This window comes from Anopheles gambiae, chromosome X (assembly GCF_943734735.2).
Source record: "Anopheles gambiae chromosome X, idAnoGambNW_F1_1, whole genome shotgun sequence".
NCBI lineage: Eukaryota > Metazoa > Arthropoda > Insecta > Diptera > Culicidae > Anopheles > Anopheles gambiae.
Window position 1 is genome coordinate 2,218,244 of NC_064600.1, and position 19,849 is coordinate 2,238,092.

The 19,849-nt window shown below is 47.0% G+C and overlaps 1 protein-coding gene across 5 annotated transcripts; it reads right to left on the reverse strand.

Moving 5' to 3' along the window:
- Positions 1–222: 222 nt before the first annotated feature.
- On the reverse strand, positions 223–17,603 carry LOC1272122 (progestin and adipoQ receptor family member 3). Of its 5 annotated transcripts, none has more exons than XM_061657395.1 (6): positions 17,447–17,603; positions 15,661–15,963; positions 4,675–5,169; positions 4,408–4,596; positions 4,020–4,191; positions 223–1,719 (listed from the first exon to the last, which is right to left on the reverse strand). In XM_061657395.1, the coding sequence occupies exons 2-6, from the start codon at positions 15,820–15,822 to the stop codon at positions 1,658–1,660; spliced, it is 1,080 nt and encodes a 359-aa protein (XP_061513379.1). In that variant the 5' UTR covers positions 15,823–15,963; positions 17,447–17,603; the 3' UTR covers positions 223–1,657. The 5 variants fall into 5 exon arrangements, with proteins under 5 accessions (XP_061513379.1, XP_061513350.1, XP_061513359.1 ...); XM_061657366.1 differs by having other exon boundaries at positions 223–3,358; XM_061657375.1 differs by having other exon boundaries at positions 223–3,358; positions 17,395–17,584.
- Positions 17,604–19,849: the final 2,246 nt, after the last annotated feature.

Consider the following 19,849-nt stretch of genomic DNA (forward strand, 5'->3'; position numbering starts at 1 on the left):
GTTTGCGCTATGGTTTGCTGCTTTGATCGGTTTACTGGACAGGGCCGAACGAGTGACCGGGTTGGAAAGGCCAGAACTTTCCACACAGCTACGGTGATGCCGTGGATAGATGCGCTGAAACAATGGTAGAAATTGGTGGACCACCGTCGCCTAACTACCGCCACAGAGCTGTTATACACTTTCGGATCTTCGTGGAAGTACAAAAGTTCACAGATCAACAAATTTCAAATCAACATTTTTACAACTTATTATTACTCTTAGCTTTCTTTCGCAGCTTTGCGTACATGTGGAGTTAAAATGATGGGCTCAAACTGTCAACGTACCATTCCTATTTCCAATCTAAAGTCTTCTTAGAGCCTCATGTACCAATAACAGCTTGCCCAAGGCAACAACTCGCTACCGCGCCCCATGTTGAGCATTGTCACTAAGATAATTGAGCAATCCTGAAAAGTCTGACTGACTTTGGCGTCCGTGTGCGCGTCTGGTAAGTCCCGAAGCGAAAGCGGCTTCTCCTCTTGTGCTGCTAAAGAATCTTAAATTCTAATCTACTACGACAGTACAATTTACAGCTAACTCTACCCTGCTACGTAACCCTGTTTCGTGGAAAAGATTTTGGCACCCTCTGTCTCGTTCTCAGGGCGCTAGATTCGTAAGTTTGGTTTACGTATATTACTGCGTTTATATCACGAGCTTTAGCGTTCTTTTTACCTTGTTTTTGTTATTCTTTGTACATCCATCATCTATGCCTACGTTGGTCGGTTCCTGACATGACAGTTACGATTTTGACGTTCTAAGGAAACGGCCTTTCGTAGAAAGGCAAACAGCCCTTCTCTCTCTATCTCTCTCTCTATCTCTCTCTCTATCTCTCTCTCACTCTCTCTCTCACTCTCTCTCTCTCTCTCTCTCTCTCTCTCGCTCTTTCTTCTCATTTTATTGTCCTCTTCTCAGTCTCTTCTCGTGTGCGTTTGTTGACGCACCCTTCTTGACCCTTGTTATTGGATGCTTTTCGATCAAACGCAGAATTTACAGACCTAGACCTATGCATAAAACAAACAAAAACATACTTCCACAGCTTAATTGCAATAAGAGAAAGGCGCTCACTACTAATAACATCCAGCCGGAGATGCGTTTCCATGTCGCGTGTTAAACCTTTGGATGTAAACCGTCATAGCGCTCTGTTTTGTCCTGCCAGCGGTGCTTCAGGTATGCAGAACTGGTTTCCAGTGCCACCATCGAAGCCCCGCCGAGGAGTCACTCAGAAGGAAAGCAGACTGGAGTCGCTGGAGTTACCGGCAGACCTTGTCAAGTGTTACGATGAAGTGACCCGAGGAGCGAGAAAAATGGTAGCCCCCAGCGCGTTTGCTGGACCGGTGCACTAGAGCCTGAGCACTCGCTAGAGCATCCTCTAGAGCAGCCTAGTTCGGGTAGCCTCCGCCAGGGTGTACCACTTCCCACCGCACTGTCTGGCACACACAAAAAAAATGACCTGAACATCTAAACATTTCCATTTCTTCCCCTTGCAGCAATCCTGCACACTAAAAACAGCACCATTTTCCGACTAATCTGTGCACCTTCGATACGCTCTCGCGGTCCGCGAAACGCATCAAGGCGCATTGTTGGGTTTCGGGGGGGGGGCAACCCCGGGCGATACGGCCAACTACGCGTACTGGACGCCGGCCGAGCATCCGTGTGTCATCCGGAACTCGACGTACTTCATGCCTGGGGGCGCGGGAAACAGGATATGGTGGGGTCGGGGCCGGTTGCCGGTGCCGGTGATCACGGGTCGGTGCACATTGCAGGTCGGGCAGGTTGGACAGGAGGAAGAGGAATCGGTGCGTGAGTGTGTGGGCGAGAGTGTTTGTGGGTTTCATTTTTTAATGTTTGTTTGTGAAAGAAACCGGAGGTGTTCGAGAGCGGCGGAATGAAATGGTAAAGGAAACAACAGAAGAAGAAGAAAAAAAATGGACGGTGTTGTAGTCGTAAACGATTTATTTAAAAAAATACTTAAAGGAAGTGTTGAGCGTACTGGGGGAGGGTTGGTGTTTGGGGTTAAGAGCTCCAATTAAGGGGGGGGGAAGTAAGGAGAGGACGGATTACAGAGGAAGGGACGATAAAGATGGAGCAGTGGGTTAAGATAGGTGGTTTGCAAAGCTCTTCATCCACATCAAAATCCCCCAAAATCCGCTGTTCCGTTAAAATTTCTCGTTAGATGGCGCTATACATATACGCGAGTTTTTTTGTAAGGTTAGTAAATGTCACCGGGTAAAATGGTCAGCTCACGCATTCTGGTGTGAGTAATGTACACGAGTGATTGCTGATGCAGTGGGTTTAGGTGTTAACGCGTTTTTAGATAAAAGAAGATGAGTGCCGCGTAACGACGTAACGCGTTGCGTGCCTGAACGAATTTGCATTGAAATGAGCTGATGGCATCCTTCACTGTCACAGTATGAGTAGATCTATTTAATAAAAAAAAAGCCACAGCATTGCATGACAAACAATATATTATGGAGCAAAAAGAAAAGCTTAATTTGGAGCTGCAAACAAGGCAAGTTAGAGATCATGCTGAAGTACATACAGGGAGTTACTCAACGTCACTTGATATTTCTCGGATACGTAATATCTTAGCCTGGTAACCGTAGTCTTGGCAATATCTTGTAAAAGAAAAAAAAACCCTCGGAAGTCATCATTAAGACATTAAGAGGTCGAAAAACCCTAACCACATTGTGTAAAAGCATTGGTATACACTAACGTTTAGTATACATTAACAAGAATAATTTAATTATCTTTTTCAAATTTCATAAATTTTAAAAATATTTAACCAAAAACACATTAAAATTTTTGCGACCAAACGCAACCACAGTCGGTCAACGCATTCGATTAGCTAAGGTTTAAAGTGGAAATCATCTTCCACTACACTAATTTCAAAGTCAAACGTCAAGCTACTAGGAACAGCGGAAAACAAGTTTACTAGCAAAACCAATCCGGACGACCGTGCCAATAGGCAATCGTAAAACTTCGCACGCCAAATTTGGAGATCAATTTAGACTGTTTGGAATGGAGGGGGAGTTTTAGGGATATTTCTAGGTAAGGGGGTGTTGGTTGGTTCGGTTTTTTTCAGTGGTGTAAAATAAGGATCCGACAGGATGGACACCGTTCCGCTCATCGGTAGCGGTAGTGCGCGCCCTTGTGTACACCGACGCACTGAATCCGTCCGATTCAACACACCAACGGGCGTGGGTGTTTGTGCTGCAGGCCAAACGCCCCCGGGTTCAGTGGTCACCGGCAACGGTCAGCGCGTAACATTTCGCCCTATCTTTAACGCAACCGTTCTCGATGAGGAAGTTAGCAAAATCAAGACCTGTTGAAGATGGGTGTATGGGTGATTGGAGGGAAAACGTTTTCTGTTTTGTTTGTTTGGGGTTTTTGTTTTGTTTGCTGACGACCAACGACTACTACGACCAGGAGCGACATCTAACGGACAGTGCGGGAAAGGTGGGCTACGGCATACTCGAACAGTAGAACACAGAAGCGAAAGGTTTGGGTTTTTGGGAGTAGACAAAAGCGCCAGGGCGAGTAAAGGACCCGACTATTCACCAAAGATCAAAGAGTGGGGCTTTAAAGGGAACCGTTTTGCACACCACTCGTAAAGCAAATTAAATTGCAAAAAGTTAACTTAACACACTATGATGAATCGTTTTAGTGTCTGATGATGCGTAAATGAAGCACAAACGGTTAGAATGAAGATGACTTATAATGACGCAAGTAAAGAGCTAAAATAAAACACATTGCACGAACATGCATGAACATTTCAGATGAAAGCAAAACTGTTTGAAGTTACAGTTAATTGAAGAACAAACGCAACAAACAAAATGAACATGGGCAAACTACCTACTAATACCATTAGTCCTGTTATGGGTTATTTTGATGAGCTCAAGGAAACACACACACACACACGCACACATCCTGGCAAAATGCTCGAAAAAACGGCAAGCGAACCAGAAAGAAGGGGAAACACTTACCGCTGTTGTGCCAGTAGCACAGTGCCGCCAGCACGATTAAATGCCACAAATTGTGCGAGTGGCCAATGCAGTCGAACCAACCGATGCACCAGCGTTCGGGAATTTTGGCCACGTAGATCAGAAAGGCAAACCCGGACAGCGCGTACATCACGGCAACGCGCGGTATGAAGATCTGAAAAGCGAACGTACGAAAAGCGGTTGTTAAGCGGCAGTGTGAGCAACGATTGCATAACGTTAGGCGTTTGTCCCGTCGCATTGAACTGCCTTTGACATTGACAGTGCAGACAAGGGGTGGCCATGTACACCCGCTGCCCTACATTTTGGACACCTGCACCTGTCCGAATCGGGACGCAAGCCGCTCTGAATATTAATCGCGCGTATAGCCCACCTTCACCATCGTGCTCTCGGTGCCGCCCATCACGAAGTACCAGTGGAGCGTCGGTACGACACCGTACGCGGCCCAGGCGACGAACGCCAGCATTTTCACGTTCGAGTGGACGTTCAGCTGCGGTATCTGCAGGGCCATGGCCGCGGTAAAGATGACCCCGATCGTGATCATGTAAAAGTCGCGCAGGGGCTGCAAAAACAAAGAACGCAAGGTGATTGTCAAACAGCAATGCGGGTGTGCACCACCGTCACACGCAATCGTACGTACCTGATTGCACCAGAAGGCGTAGTAGATGCCGCTCATGAAGATCGCCAGCAGCGACAGGGCGATGCCGAACAGGTCGAACGCGAGCAACCGATCGTAGCTGTCTGCCGAGTGGCACGAGAACGTGTGGTAGATCGAGGAGAAGATCATGCAGAGCTGAAAGCTGAGCAGCAGCATGCCCACGATCACCTTGTCGGTCGTGCTGGCCTGTATCTGCAGCATTGCGGTATCGTAGTAGGCAAGGATGAGAAACACGCACAGGCCGAGTATGTGGCTCCAGATGTTGACCGTCTCGTTCGTCCACCAGAACATGCTCTCGAGGCAGAGGCGCGCGGACAGGTACGTCCGGTAGCCGGTGCGTATGAACGGATTGAACCGGAGATGTTCCGGCGCTTCATCGTACGCGACCACCTTCTCGCGCCAGCTGGTCGGTGCTAGAGCGGACGAGGAACCGTGCTTCTCGGTCGCATCCTCCAGGACGGGCGGGTTGGCGATGCCCTGGTTAGTGATGAAAAAGGATGGAGAATGTTAGCGTCTAGAATTTCCAAATCGATCCCATCCAGTGGTTAGTTGGAGTAGTTCATTAATGTGTTATGATGGTAATGGTTGATTGACGTACTCCTTTTTGCACACGTTTTACAATAACTCTGTTCAATGTTCTGAACATAGGATCTACAGCGGTGGTCTGAATGTTTGTATTGCTAGCTAGTGACGTTTTATAACTACCAATTCGATAACCTCATCGAATTATTTTTCTACAGCTAATATCTGCTGCTGCTAATCAGCTAAAATGGACTCCATTTAGCCCAGGTATAAACCTCATTAGGTAATTATGGGATTATGGGATATGGGACGTGGGTCACTTAAGGTCACAGCAGGCGTGGAAGTCATGGTGGAAAACACATCCAACGAGTGTGTTGTGTGTTTTTCCTTTGGTTATTTCAATGCCACAAGTATGAGAGAAAGTAAAAAGTGATCGCTGACTAAAACAAGTTTGGGAACCACAGATCTAGAGGAATCATAAATCTCAATGTGCGTTGAAGATAATCACGTATTCCAGTATTTTTTAAATGTATTCTGAAGCATATAGCCAAACAGAATGAGGCTTTCACACTCGACTGTGCGGCTTCAAACGCCTGGAAGAGTCGCTATGACAAAGCCCAGATATCGGCTTCCACAAGAATTCGTGAGTTCTTTTCGATAGTAAGTATCACATAGACATGCAGTTGATAAGCCTTCAAGTATGTCTGGAAAGCAGTTAGATCCATAGAATCTAGCTAACCTCATCGCTTACAGTTGCGCCTGATGGCTTCAATAGGCTAATCATCTCATCACTGTTGGTATTTAATTTTAGTGACTAACGCCGCTGGGTTGATTAACAATTCTTTCGAAAATGGACGCTAACATGAATGGAAAACCACCGCGAGGTTGTTGTACAGGTTGTTAATAAATAATACACAGGCGAGTTCACCGTGTCATTGCACTTGGAGACGCGTCAGAATCGGAAAGGTATGATTGATATTCAATTCCGGCTTCTCACACCGCGCTGGTTAGGTGTTTTCCTCTCTCTGACGCAAGCGTAACGCCCCATTCGCGAGCACTTTAGCACCTGAAGCGAACGGCGTCCCCTTTACATGCTGGTACATGCTCTGTAGCCTTCTTCCGTGTCACCTGTGTACCTTTTGCTTACGGAAGCAGGTTCAGGTGTTTTCCATTAGCGTCTGCCTCACAGTTCAGCGTAGCGTTAGAAAATAGCAAAATTTGCACGTGAGTTTCTGTGTGACAAACACCTCGCACTCTATTGTATGTGGCGTTTGCACCTTTAGTAGATTTAGATTGAGTCTTTTTTTTTCAAATGTCTATCTGCAAAGTAAGGGCACGACTTGTTACCATAAAGTCCCAACAATTTTGACAGTACCCTGTGTATAGATTGCTCTCATCTCGCTAATAATTGCAGAGCCTCAGAAAAGTCCATGCCAACTAATTATGAAATCTAAACGTCATATAGCATTCCTCAACACCCTGGAGCAACTCTCTGTCCACGAGTAGGAGATTCTTCCTCAAAAACACGCCAGACAATAATGATCCAAAAACATTTCCCAGCAAAGGGGTGTAAGGCACTGAGAGGGCACGGCATCATGCAGGACTCCCTTCTCTGTCCTACGAATAACTCCATGCGCAGCCAGGTTACGCCATCCCGTTTGCCACTGGGCACTATTCCCGCCAGTCGTCGATCGTCGTCGTAATCACGTGTCGAAACAAATTTCAGGCACGGGAAGACATCTCAGGTCTAGCGCGACACTGATCGGCAAGCCCGTCAAGTGAGCACACGTGCATGTGAAGCAATCTTCCCATTAGACCTTTTACTTTGTTGCAATCCGTTTTTGCTTTCGGTAGCGATCACTGTTTTGATGGCGGAATTGGGGATGATTGAAGGCACAGACGGAGATGTTTCCTGTGCTTAAATCTGTCACAAAGACACTTCTGCTTTCTTCAGGACTTTGGAAGAGATACGAAGGGACACAATAACTTCAAACTTACACGAAAGAACTTCTCCATCATCGTGTCGTGCTGTTGCAAACAAATTCTCTCTCACAGCTTAAGCACCACACATGTACGCACGAACAAACCACGGAACTTGCGATTGTCACCCAAAAGCAAAAGCACAGTAATACTTCTGCAGCACACTGGCAGCGCACAGCTTCTGTTGGCACGAGCGCGGTGCAACACTAAGCCACCAACTATACGCAACCAGGCAAGCCCCGAGCCCGAAGTGTGATAAAGGTGCGCACGGCGGCGGCGACGACGGTTGACTTGACCGACTCGCAAACGGTAAATGAGCCCCCGGGAGCTACGGTGACGAAAATTCGACTGTACCACGTTCCTTCGTGGGGTCGCGATCGTGTCGACCACAGCACTTGAACCAGCGAGGTGGGGGAAAGAGTGTGTGCAAAAACGAACGCAAGCAAGTGGAGGGTTTGGAAAAATAGGGAAGGGATAGTACAAGAAGTAATTCGCGCCACAACCACCATAACCACCACCATCAAACCGCCAGAGGGTTGGGTGGGGGTTTGACGGTCATGCTTCGGTCCTCGATCGGTTTTTTTTTTTTTGGGTTTTCGTATTCGCATTTGTACATAGCAGACAGTTTTGTTTTGGATGTTGCGTGGTTCTTTTTCTTCGTTTTTGCGGAAAGTAGCAGAAAAACAAAACGCACTTTCCGCAGCAATGTTGAGAAATTAGGTTGTGTGGGAAGTGAGAGGGGGGAAGTCTGTTGGAGAGTTGGTTTGATTTTGTTTCCCTTGCTGTTGGTTTATTTTGGAAGCAGCATTGGAGCATTTCTACATGTTTGTTTCCTTGTAATAAGGAAGACTTTGTTGACTTCGGATCCACACAATCTCCAACAAGTCGCAGAATGACGACCCGAGTCATACAAACCGCTAAAAAAACGTACAAGATGCATCTACAGCGGACAAGCAAAGCACACCATTGCACACTTTGGTCGTAAAAGATGGCCGGAGGTTAATGTGATACAAAAACATCAAATCACTCCCCTCCACACTCCTCCGCAGTATCGTGCCGGGGCAGTGATTGCGTATCACATACACACCCCACCCGGTTACGACACTGCGCCGCGCAGACGCCCTAACGCCGCGAAGAAAGGCGGCGGCGGCGGCGTCGATCGTGGCAAGGTCAGACCGTGTTCACTTTCAACAGGCCTTTGCCCGCCGTACGAGTTGGAGATAGAGAGAAAGAGAGAGAGAGAGAGTGTGAGGGAGAGGTTGCGGTTGATGTCTACTCCGTCGATGACGCGGAAACGAGCGGGCCCGCTTTCCCAAAACCAGGTGAAGGCCAGGTGAGTTTACCCCCAAAAATGCTCCGGCCAAACTGGGTGTGATCAGCATGGGTGTGTGAAACACGGTGCAGCAGGCTGATGTGTGATTGCAGGATCGTCACCGTTTGCGCGATGTTTTGGGAGGGGCATGATGTCCTACTTTTGTTGTGCTTTTTGCACACACCAGCATTGGAAGCTGCTGCTCTAAAGTTCATCTCCAATTGTTATATAATCGGTTTTGTTTTATGTGATTGTTTTGGAGCCACAGATTTACAGGAACGGAGCAGAATGTACTTCAGATCTTAAGATCTCAAAATCCTGGACCTAGAATATCAACTATCCTAGACATCTTTGTCTGTAGTACATCAATTTTTGGCTTTTCGAGTCTGATAATGTTCTGATGTAGGGACTGCTTGAAGGCCAAATTAATGGCAAGAACACAATAAGCCTCGTTTTGAGAATCCATATCACAGAGCAGCATACCACTGAGACTTTAAGAACTTCCAGAACCTTTCAAAACTGGACAAACCTCAAACCAGTAGCATAACAAGACGTCAACAACAAAGCATCATGCCTTCGCTTCTGATCTGCTAATGATGGCTTATCCGGTTGCTGGTTCTGGTTTGCATTCTCCACGGCTCCATCATTAACCAACGCTACCAGCTTTCTTGACGTCAGACGTGCCAGTAACCGGTCCCGACTCGATGATGATGGAGAAGGGAAGCCTCTTCATACGTCAGAGTTGTTGTTATTGCAGGATTTATAGAGGCTTTAGACCTTGCGGGTCTCTTTCGACGTCTCATACGTCAGAGACTTGCCAGCCAGTGCGCCACATTTTGCAAAGAAGGAAGCAGTCCGAAGAATCGCGCGCACAAAAACTTGCACTAAATGGTAGAAGTAAAAAAACAAACATGCACAATAAAACTGCTGCACTTCACAATGTGCGCTAAGTGCGGGCAGGTCGATTAGATTGTGTGCTGTGCTTAGTCATCCCCTCCTGCATTAGTGCCCAGCTTCATACTCCCATATGGCATTGCATCGCATCCAACAGCTTGAACCATTCTTTTTGCTGCCACTGCCACCAAGGTGGTGTGGTGCACGATTGTGTTGTGTGTGGCCCACAATTTCCATCGGCGCTAATTGCAAAAATCTCCAACTATAGCCATTTATGCTTCTACTGTATGTGTGTGTGTGTGGAAATTGATATTCAGCTGCGGTGAGCAAATCATTTTCTTTGTGTGGTTAGTGTGTACGTCTGTCTGTGTTGGAGTGTTTTTCTTTCTTGCTTTGCATTCACATTGGCCACACCAACGGGGGGGAAGGGATCGGGCAGACTTGTGTGAAGCTGAACTGCAAGATGCCGCCGATGCGAGATGTCGTCATAGCTCGGTAATTTTCTTCTTTTTGTAGCCCAGAGACTCCGTTTCACTACACGGTCGACCACCCCCCCTGTTGGCAGAAAAGCCTTTGCAATGATCTTCGCCAGATCCAAGTGATTGCCGAGTGCCAGAAGAGAAAAGAGATCGTATGTAAAGGGATAGCAGGCGCGGTGCATGGGGCAAAATGGACATGCTTGAAGATTTCCATTTTCCATACATGAATAACCGTCTGTCCAATGATAGATCGATAATTTCATGCAGTAAAATCTCGAATCCATTTTCTATACACGACAAAATGCTTGTACTATCATAACAACAATAGGACATAGCGTAGAATCAATGTAAAGATCGTAATTTTGAAATGGCATTGTAAAATCGATTACTTGTACGAGTAAATTGGCAGCTCTCTTTTTTATTGCGAACAAACCGAAATCGCACGAATAATGCCTAATAAGAGCATTCAAAACTAATTCAATCATGCACGCATGTCGCCATTCCGGGGAGTCCATCTGGCTCCGCACCCCTGTACAGCAAAGTGCGCAGAGTGCTTGTCTGTTGGTCTTGGGCGCTGGTGAGAAGCTACCCGTGCAAAATCTTGCCTTACTCACATCGCGGTTGCAGGTTATTGTTTATCTTGCTCCACACTACTACCGCGATTGCGTAAAACGCAAAACATGCTGCAGGCGGCACATTTTGGGGGCTCGTTCGACCTGCCGAACGCGTGTCCCTTCTTCCTTGCCTGTCTGTAACCTGATTGCTGATGGCGCTGTTATCTCACACACCACCTGACTGACACAAATACATTTTTAAAACATCAAAATTCGCCAAGCAATCAGTTTTGGCAAACGAAGATACGACAAAGGAACGTGAAGCATTTTCCCTCTCTTTCTTTCTCTCTCTCTCTCTCTCTATTTCTCTCTCTGTCTCTCTCTCTCTCGCTTGTATTGGAAGCGATCATTCATGAGACGCTTTGGGCTTTGTTGTGCGGTGTGTTTGGGTGGTAAATCAGATACCAAATCGGGCCACCTGTGGCTTACCCACACACTGAAGCGGGCGAGATGAAACAGAGGTTAATCACCTGTGGCATTGTGTCATCACGCTTTGATTGCGAGCTAATCGACCAGCGAGCTTATTGTTCTGTGGCTTAGCAGACCTTTAAAGAGTGCTTTTTAAAATGAAGAAACTAAATAAAGCACCGAAGTGACAGAAGTAAAATGGGTCACGTTGCTTCATAGTCGCGAGCGGAAATTGTATCCTTTCGTCAGACACAAGCCAATGCACAACCAATACTTTCGGCAAACAATGCAAACGGCAGCTCGAATGCCACACACCGACAGACGGAAGGCTTTGCGGCCATCCTTGTTTTGCGCGGTTGGGACACAGTGCGCATTTGCGCACACTGTTACTGCAGCGTGTATGTGTGTGGCGGCGCCCGCACGCGCATGGTTGCGGATCGTTGATCAATGATTTCGGCGTTTCCGCCATTTCGCTGCTCAATTGATTGAGAAAATGGTTTAACACGGTAGGATAAACCTTCCTGTGGCTGTGTGTGTGCGTTTGTGTGTAATATCTCGTGCCACCCCAGTGAATCACGTAACCTGGTCCTTTGCTGCTCTGGCCGACCCATTCGACCTTGAAGGTGATTGCGATCGTGATGTACTTCGGTACCGATACACTTTGAGCCATTTGGGCCTTTTTTGTATTGTTTCTGTATAGAGAGACACGTAGAGTCAGTCATAAGAGCAGGCACGTACTCGCATCCCAGCTCGGGAATGAAATTGACTACTAGAAACTACTAGAAATTGTTGTACTACCTTCAAATATGGCATTAATGGATTTGTCTGCAGGATACTGCATCCAAAGCTCTTTGAAACGCTCCTGAAAACTATCCTGGACCTATCTTATGTTCCAAAAGGTTGGTCCGCCTTACTTCGGCATCAGCAGCCGGCAGCAACGACCTAGCATCGACGCACTAACTAACTAGCTGGGTTGCGCGGTTGAAAAACATCCGAAAACTGCGTCCCATAGTCCGTCCGTTTCATAATCCCCCATAATTATGCAACCCGAGCCGACGGGCCCAACGGGCGCAAAACGCAGAGAGGTGACCCCATTCAACGCCGAATGATGCTGCCAGGGTGGAGGAAGTACTGCCATATATACCGGTTTCTTTGTTGTTTTTTCTCGCTCTCTTGTAGCCGTCACCAAATGGTCACGATCACGATCGCACCAGAAAACAGGAATGGATAAGGATGAGGAAAGCCAACCATGGCCGTGTGTGACCCACTTACTTATTAATTTCGAAGCCAAAGCGAACCGCCACGTTCCGGATTTTGGGAACATTTCAAATTAGCTAAAAGGGCAGATGAGTTTGTTAGCTGTACAAGGAGTACAGAGATTTTGCCAAGGTCGTGATATCTTCAATGTCGAGCGCACATCAATTCAAGACTTCCAAAATGAAAACACCTGGTACCTGGTAGTCTAGGCGGGTACTTTCCATTCCGTAAAGTAACGGACTACAGTAATTTCATTCATTGATACCTGAAAACTTCGTAAGATCTAGCTTTATAGGACATGACCCAATGATGACCTCATATTTAGCGGGAATTCAAAGAATTCTAAGACTAAGACTGACTAAGACTTCAGTTTTAACGCTTCTTGCAGTGTCTGGCAGCTATGGAGTCCCCCTCAAATATAGTCTCAAATACAGACAGCTTTGCGGCAATACAACCAACGCGACTGGTTTGCGAGGCCAACATTTATGCACTAGTTGCACTTCCCGCTGTCCCCGATTTGCGTGCGATAACCTCAAACAGTAAACATACTCTTTCCGCTCGTCCTCCCAACAAAATTCAAACCAGGCGGCTGGTAATGCCAAATGTAGCACACAAAATTTGCTACCTTAGCTCCCCTCTCTCTCTCTCTCTCTCTGTGCGACCGAGGAAAACCCATCCAACAATGCGGAACAAATGTTTTGACAGAATTGGTGACTTCAGAGCTGCCTTCAATCCATAACATCGCCCACGGTAAACCAAAACACAGAAACAAACCGTCCGAAGCGTTCCAATTATTTTACGGCACTACTGCAAAGCTGCAAAACTCTCGACCGATGTTACACGTTGCTGGCAAGAATTGGACGCACTCATATTAAATACTTTCCAACCAGACCCTCGAGGGTGTGGCAAACGAAGCGCCTGCTGGTGAGTGCTATTTTAATTGTTATTTAATTCATTAGCATAAAATTAACCCTTGCATCCTAACCTTCCGGCACGGGTTTTTTTTGTGTGTGCTCTTGTACGACACTGCCAATGGGTGAAGTGAAAATTTAAACTACAGAAAAGCCGTTTGCCAAAGGTGCAGCGTCATCATGGAGAAGCGAACCGCATTTCCATTCCGAGGCGAGATCGCAACAAATATGCAAAAAGTGCAGACGTTACGGCGGTTGGATGCAGAGCTACGGCAAAATCAATTTCCGTTGCATGCCTGCATGCCAAACCTGGAAGATCTCGGAGTACTAATGAACCGCAATTGTATGTAACTGCCTCGATTTCAGCAATTGATCTTTGAAGATCTGAACATACGGGAGGGCGTAGTGTATTGTGCTCTGTCCAAGCCAAGTTCATGAGACTAATGCCGGAGGCACCTGTCAATACTAAACATCTAACCGCACGTTATTAAGCTCGCGTTTAGGCAGCCAATAAAATCCCACTACAATCAAGCTCAATCAAGACAGCAGCAAAATTGTTCAGCTAAACGGGCTGAGAAATCGAAACGCCACACTCACGACAGGTTTGACTCAAAAACAGACGCCACGTGAGAGCGGCAACCCCCGTTGGCTAGCCCGAAACTATTGTACCGAGCGTCTTTCAGCGATATCTCCATCTGAGCGCACCGAGGGTACGTGCGCAAGAAGTGGCGTAGCCTTAAACGGCAGCGAGATGGAAATGTTTGCGGTGCACGTGCCATCCACACACACGCACACACACACCCCAGCCGGCACCGCCGGCCGAAAGAAAATGGGGAGAAATTAGTTTCCCTGGTCCCTGCCCTTCCCATGCCCCCAAAGGCGCGTACCAACAAACAACTCGTGCGTGTACACACAGTCGGCTGGAACGCGGCGGAGGATTCAACTTCCTCTGGCTAGGCCGCGGTGTGGCAACACGTGAGCAAGTGCACGTTTATTTTTATTTTTTGCCTTTTTGTTGTTACCGTTGGAACTGAAGTTTTGCTTCCAGCTTTCGCAAGGAGACGACGAGAGAAACCGCGCACCGCATGCCGAGGATCGTCTGGCTGTGGGCAACCGCGGCGGTATTGCTATTTTAACGAATGATTTCTCCGCCGGTGCATGTGCAATCAGTTCCGTAATTCACAGCACACAAACACCATGCACCGAGCAAAACGGGACAGATGAAGGTACGGAGGGGCTGGTAACAGTGCTAGGAGACGGCACATTTGTTGGGATGATGGGGATGTTTGAGTGCTTTGACGAGTTCCGTTTTTTTTTCTAATATTCTACTACTTTGTTTTCAGGCTTTGGGTCTCTAGCAACCCGGAAAGAGATTGGTACAAAGCTAAGAGAGGGGGGAAGGGGGGGGGGGAGGGGTGTGGTCGATTTGCCAGCACCAATTGGTGCCAATCAACCAACGGCGCACATCGGTCGGTAAATTATTCAACAATGGACAGTTGAGTTAAAGGGAGGCGACGAACGTTAGCGCCCCTGGTCGGGAGCGTGTGTCTTTGATTGGCCGTGTCGCGCCCAGGTCTTGGGCTGTATCTGGCCAGTACACGCTGGTGGTTCGTGGTACGCCCGGCCATGCATTAAGCATGGTGAGAAGTTTGACGTGTGTTCACGTCGTGCCTCGGGCGACGTTTAACAAACCGTTTTTTAATTGCTAAAATCCAAGCCCCTCTCTGGAAGGAATTGAAATGGGTGCGAGGCATTGGATATTCTTGACTGCTTCAGCAGTCTTCTCTTTGAAAAAAAGAGTTTGAATCCAATATATCAACCCAACGACCCCAATCCAAAGCTCCCCAGGAAGTTGGCTCTGATTTTGGTCGCCATAATGTAGGACGATTACTGTCGAGATTAGCACATGCGAATATTCCTGAGCCTCTTGTGCAGGTCCTTAAAATTCATACAAAAACACAAAATTGGAAATCTCATTGAAGATATCATTCTAGCGTATTTGGTTAGTAATGGAACATTCTTCTTGAGATGTTCGCTAGTAATACGGCTCTGATATTGATTGCCATTGTAGTGGAGGATTTCTGTGGAGATTGATATGTGGGAAAAAGTTGTTATTGAGGACTTTGTATGTACCGACGTCTGTATGAAAAATTTCTAAATAGACTTGGCCGTTACACGTGGTCCTAGAAAGTAATATTCATCCAAATCCAGATGGAAATTCCAGGACGGTAAAAAGATATCTAAATATTACGTCTAGTGAAGTGAAACGCACAAGCAGTGGACACATCTACTACAGCAAAGGGTCAACAATGCTATAATATCATGAACCTAGTACATCCGGGTACGCTCTCCATGGGAATGAACCCCTCCAATTTCCTTCCAGAATTACAACCATTTCCAATGGCAGGCTCACCCGTGCTACTCCAACCACACGCGCTCTCAGGTCACTCGGGAAACGTGAGCTGCAATTGCGTCCATCAGCAGCACAGCATCTCTTCACCATCACTCCACTAATTCAATCAGTGGCGTTGCCTTGGGCCAACTGCCAAACAAAAACACACACACACACACACACACATTCTCCAACGTACCTTTTGCGGGTGCCGGTGATAGAGCCCGCAGTCGCCCGGCGCTGGAACGCTGCCCTGGAACAGGCCGGCACACTTGATGCTGCCGGGTGCATCCCCATCCGTCCGGAAGCTGCCGGACGGGGGCAGCAGTTCCGCCTTGAGCAGCTCGTTCCACTCGTTCATTGCCGGGCCGGTCAAGGCTCTGGTCCAAACCCAGAGAGGTGGTGTTGATCACGAAGACACGTGCGCCGCGCGACTGGCTACGGAGATGAGGAGTTTGATTGACGGGAGACGTCGGGTTTCCGTTTGGGCTGGCGGACACACCTGAGGAAGAAGCGCGAGGATGGAAACGTTAAGGTAAGAGCGTTAAGGACATTGAAGCGACAGGGGGCTTGCAAAGCTTTCTCCAGGAAATCAGCTGGCTCCGGACGGTTTTGTGGAGTGCTGTGAAGGAGTTTCCATTATCGTGCCCAGATTGATGCCTTATTGTTTGTTCCCCCCTCCCCCCCTCCCCCTTTCAATTGCCGTTGGTCAGCAACCACAGCCTCGTGCGCCTCTGCAGAAGAGAAAGCTCCCAGAGGGCTTTCAAAGGGCGGTTTTGTGCAAAAATAAAAAAAAAATACAAAACAACCTCACAATTGGCAACCACCAACTCCCCCCCCACAGTTCGTAAAGTTCGTCCGACAGTGGCATCCGGTTTTCCCCTTTTCTGCCACGTTTTAATTGTGCCCCTCCTGGTGGGGTGGGTGTGCTTTCACCCAAAACCAACCAAAACAAAACAAAGAAGCCAACAAAAAAAGAAATTCTTTTTCGGCATCGAAACAGCAACGTTTATCGGGACAAATATGTGTGTGTGTGTTTTAGTTTTTTTTTTTTGTTAACATAATTATCCGCAGTGAGCCTATGGAGAGAGAAATAGAGAGAGAGAGAGAGGGAACGAGAGAGGGCCAAAAAACGTTGTATTATGACGCGCTGACGATGCTCGTTGCCAGCGTCGATTTCGCAAACTGCACCGCAAACATGCATGTGCACGCGATCTCGGCCCAAGCATCAACACACAGACACATGTGGGCCACTGGCTGTCGATAAGAACAACTATCTGGCGGACCCGCGCTTATCGCGGATTGGATCAGCACGTTTTGCGGGATCGGGTTTGATCTTATCAGCGGTCAGCTACTGGCTTAATGGGACGACGGCATCACACCGCGCTTCGGAGGGTGTCTCTCGGTGCCGACATAGTAGTGGCCGTTTGCAGTGACCCCCTCAAACGAAGGGCTTGCAGTAACGAAAACAAACACACATGCAAAAAGAGCCCCACAGCAAACCCACTCCCGGGGGAAAGAAATTGGGAGGTCAGTAAGGGATTCCGTTCCGCATAAAACCGTCCCCATCAGCCGTGGATGCCAACAACCAGCAATTGCCCCCACTGCTGGAAGATGACCCACTGCATTGGCTCTCCGAAATTTCGGTCAGAGTTCTCGCTCATTGTCTCTCTCTCTTATTGCCAAAAGCCCAGCTCGGGAGACGAATCGTTCTCTATACCGGCAACATTTATCCGCATTGCCCCACTGGATGTCAATAAGCGTTTCGTACGCTTTCCTCCATTGACCGGCCTTTCCTCCAACCACACTGTCCTCTGCCACTGACGCTCTGTTTCCCTGTGTGCGTATTCTTTTTTATTATTTCCCTGTAAAGCCTTCCTTGCGCCCCCTCCTAGCCCCGTTCTCACTCACTTGCGGTTGCTTCAGCACTTACCTTTGAGCCGCGTGAAACAAAAAAAAAACAAACCGGTCGTGGGATTTCTCACCTGGCACCTGGATCTGGCGACGATCGTGTATGTGCGTGTGTCTAGCGACAGCTCCTACCCACACACTGATGATTGCTGATGATCCGTTCTGCACCGCGCGACGCCACAACGTACAGTGTGTGAAGCGCCCGAGACCCGGGTCCGGCACCTTCGGCGGGCCGATACGCCGTAAACACGCTCTCGCTCTCAACCCCTTCCTATTACGCGAGAAGCGGTATACAGTGACTGCTGCGCCAACAGGCACAGAGCGGTTTTGGGCAACATTAACCCACTTTCCCAGTGTTGCCCTCCCAGGGCAGTCTTATCTCATTTTAGTTCCTTCACTTTGCACTAGCTTGCACAGTGTTGGTTCTTTGCGCACACGAGTCAACGTGCACACGTTATACAGCGCATCTTTTGTGTTTAATAATTAATAAGAATGTTGCCAGTTGTTCAAAGGTTTTGAAGAGACTGCCTCATATATGGAATTTTTAAATTTCAAAAGCTGCTGAACGAAATTATTGCCCTTTGTTTAAAAAAAAATGATAATAGCTTCGATAATCAGCATTAGCTATGCAGGGAAACGTCAAAAATAAGCATGATCATGATGATTTTTATTTACCATTTAAATATACTTATTTTTATATCATTTTTGTAAAATGCTAGATTCTGACCAATAAATCGTACTATTTGTTATTAACGTTCGCTGGACCCCGAATGCAATACCACGGGAGCTCTCATTATTACCGTTTTCTTACGTACTCAACCCTCGAGTCGTGTGCAAAGGGCAACAAGTTTCAGCAAAGATGTTGGTTAGTCATAAAATAAGGCGTAAGGTATGCAATTGGCGCAGCACCATCATTTAGCCATAATAACGAAATAATAGAAGCGATCTTGATTTATCAATCGTCGATACGCCATAAAACGACAAGAGCTCCATCTGTGTTGCGGAATGTTAACTAACCGCGCACAGGTTGCTGTCTTGGGGAAAAAAAGCGCGCAACGGCAACACCAAACCAGTGGGCAACGGCAACCCCAAAAATTGTCTCAAGTGGAGCGTATCCATCGCTACAGCAACATGACCATTAGCAATGGGAATCCCGTGCACAATACGGTTGCATTATAACCCGCTTACGGGGTAGACACGCTTTAGGGACTCTATTGCCAAACTATCGTTCAAATTTGTAGTTGTAATTTTTGGAGAGGCATTTCACTTAGTCCGAATGCCTTCATAAACCCAATAACAAAATCTAGATTAAAAACCCTGTTCTGTTGAGAAATCTGACTTGTTCAAAAGTTAGAATGCATCCTTCATCACGGATTGTTGTCCTCCGTAATTTTAAGCAAGTGGAGCGTATCCATCGCTACAGCAACATGACCATTAGCAATGGGAATCCCGTGCACAATACGGTTGCATTATATCCCGCTTACGGGACGGACACGCTTAGGGACTCTAAAGCCAAACTAGCGTTCAAATTTGTTGTTGTAATTTTTGGAGAGGCATTTCACTTAGCCCGAATGCCTCATAAACCCAATAACAAAATCTATATTAAAACCCTTATTCTGTTGAGAAATCTGACTTTTTCAAAAGTTAGAATGCATACTTCATCACGGATTGTTGTCCTCCGTAATTTTATGTAAGTGGAGCGTATCCATCGCTACAGCAACATGACCATTAGCAATGGGAATCCCGTGCACAATACGATTGCATTATATCCCGCTTACGGGACGAACACGCTTAAGGACTCTATTGCCAAACTATCGTTCATATTTGTAGTTGTAATTTTTGGAGAGGCATTTCACTTAGCCCGAATGCCTCCATAAACCCAATAACAAAATCTAGATTAAAACCCTTGTTCTTTTGAGAAATCTGACTTTTTCAAAAGTTAGAATGCATACTTCATCACGGATTGTTGCCCTCCGTAATTTTATGCAAGTGGAGCGTATCCATCGCTACAGCAACATGACCATTAGCAATGGGAATCCCGTGCACAATACGGTTACATTATATCCCGCTTACGGGACGGACACGCTTAGGGACTCTAAAGCCAAACTAGCGTTCATATTTGTTGTTGTAATTTTTGGAGAGGCATTTCACTTAGCCCGAATGCCTCACAAACCCAATAACAAAATCTAGATTAAGCCCTTTTTCTGTTGAGAAATCTGACTTTTTCAAAAGTTAGAATGCATACTTCATCACGGAATGTTGTCCTCCGTTGTTTATGCAAACTCTCTCTACACTAGCAATCCTTCCTTCCCCCTCCCCTCTGCCTAATCACACCTTTCTTGCTCTTGTACAACGGCTTTTTAAGGTGCATCCGTCTCTCCTTCTCCTTCTAACTTCACTCGTCTGTCATGAGTAGGTCGTGCCATTGGAAAGAAAAGAACCATTACACAATTGGTTGTATTTGATTGTATATGTGA

Coding starts and splice junctions, on each gene's coding strand:
- LOC1272122 (XM_061657366.1), bottom strand. CDS start 15,822: ATGAACGAGTGGAACGAGCTGCTCAAGGCGGAACTGCTGCCCCCGTCC. Junction 4,597..4,674: donor ACGCCTTCTGGTGCAATCAG/GTACGTACGATT, acceptor TTGTTTTTGCAG/CCCCTGCGCGACTTTTACAT. Junction 4,192..4,407: donor CCGAGAGCACGATGGTGAAG/GTGGGCTATACG, acceptor TTCGCTTTTCAG/ATCTTCATACCGCGCGTTGC.